The following is a 10,798-nucleotide window of genomic DNA, read 5'->3' as shown; positions in this document are numbered from 1 at the left end:
GCGACGCCGACCCATCGGCCCTGGGCCCGCATGCCGAGCTCTTCAGAAAACATGTGAGTGACCCAGTGACCCGGTCAGTGGCTGATGATGGTGGTTGTTTTAGAGGGTGAGGGGACCTGCCGAGGTCCTACACCTTGTATGCCAAGTGTCTCTCCTACACTCACCACAGGGAAGCTTAAGCTGTTGAGATACACAAGAAAACATTGTGAATGCTGTTCCTGAGTTTTGTGGTTCTATTTCATTTCTACTGACCGCCAGAGGTGGTGCTTTCAGCAGGTGGATGTCCATCACATGCACTTGCAGGTCGAGTGTTTATATCAACAAAGTCACTCGTGACATGGGGTGATGCATGACCCCGCCCCGGTACTTAAGGTGTGCTAACCCTGGAAGTGACCTCTTGGCAATCTTCTCGTCCGCCTTCCGAGTGACTGCCAAGCTCTGGCGGTCAGCCGAAATTTATAGAACTGCAGTTACATACGTAACTATCGTTCTGGCACAGTCCCACTGATATGATATTAGGCAACAGTCTTCTTTTTTTTCTGGAGAACTTTAATAATCAGTAGGTAAATTGTAATTTTGTCAATCAGTATACATGGACATGATCATCCAATCAGAATACATGGAACTGGTTGTGTGGTTGTCCAGCAGCATTCCTCAAAGAGTAATTACCTCCTCTAGAGGGTGCTGTTTGAGGCACTCTTTAATTACCTCCTCTAGAGGGTGCTGTTTGAGGCACTCTTTAATTACCTCCTCTAGAGGGTGCTGTGTGAGGCCAACATTTGTGAAGTGGACCATAGTACTTGTGGTTCATAGTGGGCGCAGAAGTAAGCATGCTGGTAACATGGGAGAAGTGTTAGCCGCGTAGGGGATGGAGGGCCCAGATTTGAGCATGAGCAGCTTCCCCATCTCAGTGTAGCCAGAGCCTCACGCTCATTTCTTGGCATCATTTCTCTTGTCCTATTAGAGAAAGGTATAGACATTGACATACTAAGGAGTTGAGTTCTGTGGGGGGGGTTAGTGAGTGGATCAGGAGGTTCTGGTGTACCCCCCCCCCCCCCCTCTCTTATTTACGTCTGTGTGTCGGAGGAAGGAAGCCTCGCTGGCCGCTGTCTCAGGCTCTGTTTATACTTCACCTGCCAGGACAGCCCCCCTGCACGCCTGTGGAACATCAACCTCATGCTGAAGGAGGGAAAGATGGAGGGAGGGAAAGGGAGAGAGGGAGGGAGGAAGAGAGAGGGGGACTCACTGATGTGCTTCTCTTCTCCTCAGTCAGTTTCTTATCTTCTGATGGACGGATGACTGTAAATGTTTACTATACTCATGTGACTGATGTGGCTTAGCAGCCTTGGACAGCCAGCTCTCCTAGAATGGAACTGTCTAAACATAATATGTTATATTATTAATATAATAATATAATATTATCAATATGTTTTATTTGTATTTCAAGGCTTTCTGTGACTCTTCCATTGACTTGCATGTATTCAATATGGCACCTCGAGCTTCAGAGTGTGGTCTTCAGCTAGCTGGTTAGCATGCTAACTGTAGTGTATATCTGGGAAACATAGAGCAAAGGACACATAATAATAATAATAATAATAATAATAATAATAAAAATAATAATAATAAGCTTTATTTGTATAGCACCTTTCATACATAAAATACAGCTCAAAGTGCTTTACAGTTGGAGCATTTAACACAATACTAGAGAGAAAAGAAAGAAAAGAAAAAGAAATCAAAACAGTAAATTAAACATCAGAGATTTAGAGTTAAGTAAAAATGAGATTTCACAACACATATTATATATACAGATAATGCCGTGAAAATAGGAAGACCCTATAAATAGCAGCATTAAAAAGCATCAGTAAAATGTGAATTGATGTGAAGAAATAGGTTACAGGGTAGAAGTGAGTTAACTAAAAGCTCTCATATACAGGTATGTTTTCAGAATTCACAGAATTGGCCTGTTTGATGTACAGAGGCAGGGTGTTCCATAGCTTCGGTGCATAATGGTTAAAGGCAGCTTCTCAGATATGTTGCCATGTTCAGCTAGTAGAATACTTGTAGAGCTGGGTTTTAAATGCTGTTGATTGCATTAGTCCAGCAGCCTTACAGTAGTAGACCAGGAGTTCATTTAAAACACTAAATAATTTAAGATTGATTGTTGACATTTGATATGAGATGATTAGAGCTACTATGTAGAGCACTCAGAGTGTTTGTGGAATATTATTCTGAGAACAGGTATGTAGCTGGTGTCTGACAGAAGCATGTGTGTATGTGTGTGTGTGTGTGTGTGTGTGTGTGTGTGTGTGTGTGTGTGTCCATTAGGAGATCGACGGCAGGGCCCTGCTGCTGCTGCGTAGTGACATGATCATGAAGTACATGGGCCTTAAACTGGGCCCTGCCCTCAAGCTGTGCCACCACATTGAGAAACTCAAGCAGAGCAAGGCCTAGGAGTAGCCGGTGAGCACTCACACACACACTCTCTCTCTCTCTTTCTCTAGCTCTCTCTCACACACACACACACACACACACACACACACACACACATAAACATGGTCTGTGGAGGAAACATTGGCACCCTAGAAGCTCCATATTCACCAGCTGGGACTTGACTCTGTGACTGGCCAAGCTTCTCTTCTGAGGCTTGCGTGAGGACAAATTTCCCTTTCGCCGACTGCAGACGCCACGTTACCTCATCACCTCTCAAGCACACGGATGCAGGACACAAGCAGGCAGCTGAAGCCCAAAGGACACTCTTACATTCTCCAGTGTTTATGCATACGACCTTCAGCTGGCTGCATAAAAAGGAATACTGTTTTAATCACCATTTGTTTGTTTTAGATAAATGATTGGTTTCCAACCTTACAAAAACAAAAAACAAATGTGGAAAGTTTTCTCTGATTCACAGGGTGCCCAATTAAATCAACATGGTTTGTTTTCCTTGCTGTCGTCCAGCATGCGTTTGCTATTAGGTATCTGATGGTCCATTCTGCCCCTATTTGCATGTCTAAAAGATCCATTGGAGTCCAAGGGGGATATGTGTACAATGTTTCTAGTGTCTTTTTTGATGATAGCTTTCTGCTGCTTTTAAGACAATGACTGGAAGCATCTATTCAAGATCAATGCAAAACCGTAGGTTGTAAAATAATATGTGTAAAAAAAGTGAAGAATCTCTTTGATTATATCAACCAAAAAACGTGTTTTTGTGTAGACTGTAAAAATGTTATCCTGAAAGATTCTGACTCAAGTTAAAGTAAAACAAAAAAAATAAGGATAAAGAATCATTGTTTACCTGTATGTGATTATTTTGTCTTCTGTCATTGGCTTTGATCACAAGTTCAGGTTTGTTCAAACATCCACTATGCTTATCAGAATGTGAACAGAAATGCTTTCAAAAGCAGGGCAAAGATCACTGTTGTCAGCATCAGCTTTTCCTGATAGTGTTTCCTATATCAGTGGTCAGCGTGCTCTGGCCATTCAGACTTGGTCTACTTAAAAGCTCACTACTGTTACATTGTAAATGCTGTTATTTATATGATACAATATACAACTCAGGATGTTCATGTTTTGTATGTTTGTCATCTGACAGGCACTTGTTAAATTATCCTATTTCTACAAGTCATCTCATTCCTTCAAGTCTAGTCTCTTTTAGACACTGCTGTGTTTGTCAGGAGGTGTGGAGATGTTGCTCTCATTAGATTATTGGCCCACCACATCACCAGGGATTTGGGGATAACAAGGTACAGGTACTATATACCTTTATCTTGACACAATGCATATGCAACATTGGACAAGGCTCCGTGCAAATTAGAATACTTTTCAAACCTCAGATTAATGTGATATGAAGGTGGAACATCAAACACTGATATGCATAACCATTTCATGGTCGGCGTTTGCAAGCTGTAGCACAATTCCCCAAGATGGCAAACTCCCAGCAGTTTGTCATTTTTTAAATTGCATTTTAGTTAGACTACATTAACGTAGGTATTGCTTGGGGCATGACTGTGGTCATTGGGCAGGATATAGTGTTTGAGCTTTGGAAACCAAGTGCGCTCTAAAGTTGGTGCCCAAGATCAAACCTGCTTTTGTGGACAACCATCAAAACAGGCAGCTCATGCAATTAGACTACCTTCCAACATATGCCATGGACTCATTAGACTGCCTGTCATGACAATAATTAACATTGTTTATGAACTCTATTTATTCATAATATTATTTTATATAATTGTTGCTTTTTTACCTTTCTGTCAAATCTTATGTTGTCAATCATCTATCAAATGGATAGGAATGTTGATTTTTAATGATTACATTTTTACCATTATGTAACATATTTAATGTTGAAGATGTCTGGTTGGGAAGGATTTATTTCTTATCGCATAATTTTTATATACAACATTTGGTTACAAACGGATTCTTGTTGAGACTGGTGACTTTATTTTGATACTCAGGTTTTGGTAATTCAGATTATTTGATACTTTTTATATGACTGCACTCATAAAAGGTGCACAGTGCAAGTTGATTCATTACACACATTACACACAATGTTTGCTCATTTTACGAAAATAATTGTCCATTTCTTCACCTATTTTTATAAAATTGTCAATGAAACCACAATGTACTGTCATCTTTTATAAATTACCAATTATTCTCTTTTGAATGTAATGACCACCATAGACATAATAGAGATCTCTATTATGTCTATGATGACTATTACTCAAAGAAGATACAATAGGTAATTGCAAAAATTTAATTTATATTGTGAAGTATATGCCACACATACAACACCTCGGACCTCAGCATATTTTCTATTCCAGGACAAAAATCACTAATTTCGTATAACTGAGATAAATGCCTTTGAACTGGAAAAGGAGAAGGTTGAGGGAGGATCAAATATTATTTATTGCAACACTTTTGGTGAAGTGATGGCATCGCTAAACGTTTCCAGGTGTTGAAAAGGAATAAAAATGCAATGGTTCAGTCTTCATGGGCTGTGTGGAGTTTGGCCTCTTCAGAAACCATGTATCTATAAAATATGAATTGAGTCAGATCCGATTAACTGACTTTCATGATACATGGTGCAGCTGAGTAGTTCCATTACTCATTTCTGTCTTTCTTGGATAGACTAAACACTGTATATGCCAAGCAGCCATACTGATTATTTTAAATGATCTGGAATGGAAAGTGCTTGGATTTTGTCCTTTGAGTTCATATTGTAAATATTTCCTTGTCCACCAAAGCCAGCAGCAGAGAGCTCATCCAAGTTCTCATCAGAAGCACATGCACCAGAGCATCTACTCTCTGTGGAGGAAAGCAGTAAAGCGCTGCTTCTTGATGGGGAGGATGTGTATCTCCTGTGAACTGACCTTCTTCAGTTTCACCGACCTGTTTCGGGGAGTGCTTCTCCTGGGGTCAGTGAGGTGGCCTGTTTCACTCTGGGCCGTGAGGACCGGGCTGTAGTGATGCCGGGCCAAAGCACCCTGCTCCATGTCCTGCTTGGAGGGGAAGGTGTTGGCGGGCACTCCGGCAAGATCCTTCAGCTTTCCACGGAAAATGGTGGGAACGCTGTCCTTGACGGCCACAATGACCTTGGCTGTCTGTGAGGCACTGACGATCTCGTAGTTCCTCACGCCGTACTTGGGTTCGTGGCTGCAGCGGCCGTCCATCAACCATTTGTGGTGCCTGCTGAGCTCCAGCGAGGTCACGCCACTGAGGAACTCGGAGTCCAAATTCTGGCCACACCCCAGCGGCGGGAGGACCTCCAGAGACCGTGCTGACCTGGGCACATTCTTCACAGGCGGCTTGACGTCTGGCTGTTCGACCTGAACCAGTGGCTTGTGGACGTGGTACGCCACCGACAGGTCAAGAGGCGAGTCTTGAGGAACCGACGCCTCTTGCTTCAGTTGACTTGGCCCAGCTGTCGTAGAAAGGTCCAGTGCAACTCCCTCGGAGCCTGCTGTGTGCGAAACATAGACGGGACTGAAAATCCCATCACAGGTCTGCGTGCTCACAGCAGCAGTACTTCTGGGTTCGTGCACCTCAGCTTTAGGCCTTAGAGGAATTGGGATGGGGACGGGGAAAGGCACCGGTAAAGGGACAATGACGGGGAACGGAACAAGCAAGGTGGGAGGGGGCACTAGAGGCGTCAGTGGAGAAGAGCAGGCGTAGGGTAGAGGTAATGATGGGGAAGTGGGTACGAAGTTTGGGGCAAAGGTCAGTGTTGGGTTGGGTCCAGCCATTTGGCAACCAAACTGTGTGAAACTGTTGTGGGTGGGGAACTGGTCCTGTGAAATGGCGGCAAAGCCAGCAAGCCCATCCTGTGTGACCAGGGCTGGCTCGCGCTCTGCCACCTTCTGCTCCATGGGTGAGGGCTGACAGAGCGTGATGGGGGAGTTATGGTGCAGCATGCTGTTCTGCAGTGGTGGAGGGGCAGAACAGAGAACGCCTTGGGGGAGAAACTGGGAATTAAAATGTTGGAAGACATGCTGCTCTAACATTAGAGACAGGGAGCCTGGACCATGACTGGGCAGGAGGAATGGTGAGGATCCCGCTGGACTGATCCCTTTTCCTTGAGCCCCTGTGGGCATCTGGAGGTGCACAGGCAGAAATACGCTGCCCTCCCCAAGGCACAATGGCAAAACAGCCGTGTGCATTTTCAGTGTTATTGTTCCAGAGGGTTCTATGTTGAGACCTTGAGCTGGGCATATGGGGGCCGAAGAGTTTGGGGACTGGGCCTTCTCTGATTGGAAGCCTGAATGGTTGTTTTTAGTATCCGTACTAGTACACTGGGTCCTTTCCCTTGTCTGGTTCCTGGTCACATCTTCTCCTCTCCCCGCAATGTCAACGCTCCCAGACTGAGAAGCACTTATGCTTTCAGTTTTTATGTCTTCCATATTGATTCTCAATGGCTGGGAGAATTCTATTATCAAGGTGTTCTCTGATCAAGGCGTCCCTCGACACTACTTTTTGAGTGTATCTTCTCGGCAGTCCATTGGTTAAGGGATTCACAGGTCCTGAAATAAACAAGCAGAGTTGTCAGACACATGTCAACAATCACCTATTCACTGTCAGGATGTCACAAGCATGACCAGGACAGGAGAGGTAACAGAAGCAGAGCCCCAACTTAGAAGGCCTCAGACATCTAGAAGAAAAGGCCTCCAGCTCTACAATGGGTTCAGCAAGAAGAGCTGAGAGTTCTGCTCTGACAACACTTCAGTATCACTGTTGAGGTCAGTATTGCATTGATTTAATGAAAACTTCTGACCGGAGGACAAATGCACAAAGCTCCCTTAGTGCACTTCTAATGAACAATAAATCCCACGCCTTGAAAGAATTATGAAATTGTTTCACAGCAGGAGAATAGAAAACATTGCATGATGGCTAGCCTACGATTTTACTCTTCTATGCAAGATGTTATTACAGATAATTGCGTTTCCCCAAACGTCTAGAACAAAAAATAAATATCTCCGTAAATCTTTTTGTAAAGTAATATACTTGGATTGTCATCAACAACACCAGAGCATCAAATGACAACTAAACCTTCCATGCTGAACCAATTTAACTTGAGTTTTTTTTTTATGACATCCCGGTTTTGCATAGTTCTGGTTCTCCTCTCTGTGAATCCACACACTGTCACAGCAGAGGGTGATGGTTAGTCTGGGTGTGCAGCTGTAAGCTCAGCAGCGTCCACAGGAAACGTTCCAGCTTTCGGAGCTCTGCAGCGTCCACGGGAAACGTTCCAGCTTTCGGAGCTCTGCAGCGCTGCTAATGGGGAAAGCTGGGAAACGATAAAGAGGGAACTGCCTGAGTGCTACGCTGCTGTTGCCCTCTGATTGGTGTGGGGAGATCCAGGACTGGAAAACTCTCTCTTTCTTTGTGTGTGTGTGTGTGTGTGTGTGTATGTGTGTGTGTGTCATAGAGGCCTCCCTTACCTCTTCCACAGTTGGAGCCTAGAGTTGTGGAGGTTAAGCTGAGGGTAATATGCCATATGCGGCTGTTTAGTGAGAAGCTTTCCATTTGAAAAGGCTTAAAGAGCCTGTGGTTGATTACAACCCTTCCATCAGTACACACAAACACACACACACACACACACACACACACACACACACACACAAATACTCATCTCAGGGAAAACATACTATAATTTGCCAAGTTTCTGCCAGAATAACTGACGTGCTCACACCAAGCAACAGCTTTGTTTTCCTGTGCGTGTTTGCCTGTAATAAAATAAAATTATGTGAATTATTTACGTGATTGGTTATGCATCTGGTGTGTGCTTTTGAGTGGAGAGGAAAATGGTGTGTGATTTTGAGTGGAGAGGAAAATGTTTTCGGGCTCCATGCTGGTGTGTGGATGACTAAGTGCTCTGCGCCAAACATAATATTTTGAATACTTGGTGTCTGTACGACTAAAATGGTCAGCTGTTAAACCAAGCACTTCTCAACATTATGGCTGTCAAATGTGCTGTGTTTTAAGAGGGCAATATTTTATGGACTTGACTTTAGTTTTTCATGCCCCTTCAAGCCTGTTGGATGATGTAATACATGATCAAATATAAATGTAAGAATATTAAAATCCCTGGAAAACAAACATGTGACTTTAATGCTACCAGCCCTGTGAATTCCTCTTTACCGGGCTGAAATCTATTAAACGGCTTGCCAAGAACTCCGACATAAATCTACTACAAAACAGCCTTATAAATCGTAATCCAGAATTGGAAAAGAAGACTGATCGCTGGCCTCAGGGGTGATTTATTTTTGCTGGAGTTCTACTCTGGAGAGAGAAAATTCTGTAAAGTGCAGATTTCTCCTATTCAACTTCAACACACCCAGTAGTCCTACCTGAAGCAAGAAAGCAGTTAATAAACTACTGCTATGCTTCCATATCAAGATAGGACAACATAGGATCCCAACATAGGAAATATGCACTATATGTCTTATAGTGTTTATACTGCACCACCTGTCTATACTGTGTATATCACATTGCACTTTTCTGCTTTTTTGCACTTCTGGTTAGACGCAAACTGCATTTCGTTGTCTCTGTACTTGTACTCTGCACAATGACAATAACATTGAAATGTGTAATGTAACCTCAGAAGGCACAGTTGAATCTAATGTAACCTCATGGTATAATACTACTAAACATCTCAGAAGAATCTAATGTCATATAATGTAACCTCATGGTATAATACTATTAAACATCTCAGAAGACACAAGTTGAATCTAATGTAATGTAACCTCATGATATAATACTATTAAACATCTCAGAAGAACCTAATATAATGTAATGTAATGTAACCTCATGGTTTAATACTATTAAACATCTCAGAAGACACAAGTTGCTCCAAAACACTGGCCCAACAGATTTACAAATATTAGTGTTTGGGGAAGTAACTAGAGACTGACTCCAGATGAGGGGAGCAAAACACACACACACAAGTATAAATACTCTTTTGATCCCGTGAGGGAAATTTGGTCTCTGCATTTATCCCAATCCGTGAATTAGTGAAACACACAGTGAGGTGAAGCACACACTAATCCCGGCGCAGTGAGCTGCCTGCAACAACAGCAGCGCTCGGGGAGCAGTGAGGGGTTAGGTGCCTACTGGTCGGGGTTCGAACCGGCAACCCTCTGGTTACAAGTCCGAAGCGCTAACCAGTAGGCCACGGCTGCCCCAATACACATAGGCCTACAGTACATACACACCTCTCAATAACCAGAGGCTATTGACTCCAGATGAGGGGAGCCAAATAGGCTACTACCCTACTACTGTAAGGGTCAGCCAAGTCGGTCTGTCTGCGGATCCGCCACCCCGTCTCAGTCAGCTGGGTTCCAGCTGATGTAGCACAGATGCTAACAGGGCTATAAATCCCAAGCTATCCAGATGGCCTCACGGACCTGCTGACCTGCAATTGTTTATAATTCCACAAGAAATCTATTTAATTGCAGGAGGCAGGCTTCACAAAATATTTTGGGTGAAAGTGAAGCAATCTCTTCCTGCCTTCTTCAATGGTCATTTATGGTAGGCCTAACCCAAAACACCTGAATGGCCAAACTTAACATGTCATTCAGTAAGCTCAGAACTAAAACAAAAAGGTTGAGACTTGGAAGGCTATATTTTGCCTTAGCCTAGGCTACTACATTGCAAGTCTTTGTTGTCATGGAAACACATCACTTAAATCTGCAGCAGCACACTCTCAGCAAAATCAGCCATTTTAGACACAGTATACAGTAGCCTATGCACGACTGAGAATAACAGATGACCCCTCTAGATAGTTAGACGTTTGAGGACAAATTGTCTCAGGATTAAACAAAACAGCAACATTTGTTATGATTAGCCTACTACAATTGCTTTCATCACAGATGGGCTAGGACTTCAGCCTCACCATCTAGATAATAAATAAAAAATCTTAGATGTGCTCAGGAATATAGCCTGTGTGTTTTCAAACTGATTTATTTGTGTTTAAGATGAACAGTTTTGAGTTTTGAGTGAGTAGAGCTTGAGTGAGTGAGTGAGTGAGTGAGTTGAGATTGAGTGAGTAGAGCCCTACTCATTATTTACTATTTAATACTAACGAGAGACCATAGGCCTATGTTAAGCTCTACAGACCATGTAGCCTATTAAGCTCTATAAGAGACCATGTGCAAGATAAAAGACCACTCACAAAGTAGCCTAGTCGTAATTATGATGGCTGATCATGATGATGAGCTGATTGCTGTCGAATAGGTGGGACATTTCACAGGGAGATTCAGATTGATTGACCACAGATAAACTGGAGTAGAAAGAGGAGGGAGGGACAGCA

At 43.1% G+C, this 10,798-nt stretch overlaps 2 protein-coding genes across 2 annotated transcripts in view; one reads left to right on the top strand and one right to left on the bottom strand.

Annotated features, from left to right (window-relative positions):
- scml2 (Scm polycomb group protein like 2) overlaps window positions 1-4,608 on the top strand; it is a 37,640-nt gene extending 33,032 nt beyond the window's left edge. Inside the window, exons 12-13 of the mRNA XM_076303033.1 lie at window positions 1-53; window positions 2,326-4,608. The exon at window positions 1-53 is cut by the window's left edge and continues 114 nt beyond it. Coding sequence (XP_076159148.1) covers window positions 1-53; window positions 2,326-2,451 — 179 coding nt within the window. The 3' untranslated portion in view covers window positions 2,452-4,608. The remainder of the gene's footprint in view (window positions 54-2,325) is intronic.
- Window positions 4,609-5,291: 683 nt separating this feature from the next.
- Window positions 5,292-6,404, bottom strand: LOC143141731 (retinoic acid-induced protein 2-like). The gene has a single exon (XM_076302445.1). The coding sequence runs from the start codon at window positions 6,402-6,404 to the stop codon at window positions 5,292-5,294; it is 1,113 nt and encodes a 370-aa protein (XP_076158560.1).
- Between the last annotated feature and the right edge of the window lie 4,394 nt (window positions 6,405-10,798).

The sequence above is a fragment of the Alosa pseudoharengus genome, unplaced genomic scaffold (genome assembly GCF_046254945.1).
Source record: "Alosa pseudoharengus isolate Yale_2024_CS ecotype anadromous, Long Island Sound unplaced genomic scaffold, YU_APseudo_1.1 YU_APseudo_1.1_scf_24, whole genome shotgun sequence".
In the NCBI taxonomy this organism is placed as follows: domain Eukaryota; kingdom Metazoa; phylum Chordata; class Actinopteri; order Clupeiformes; family Clupeidae; genus Alosa; species Alosa pseudoharengus.
Note: the sequence above shows the minus strand (reverse complement) of the source record. Positions and strands in the feature narration are given on the sequence as shown.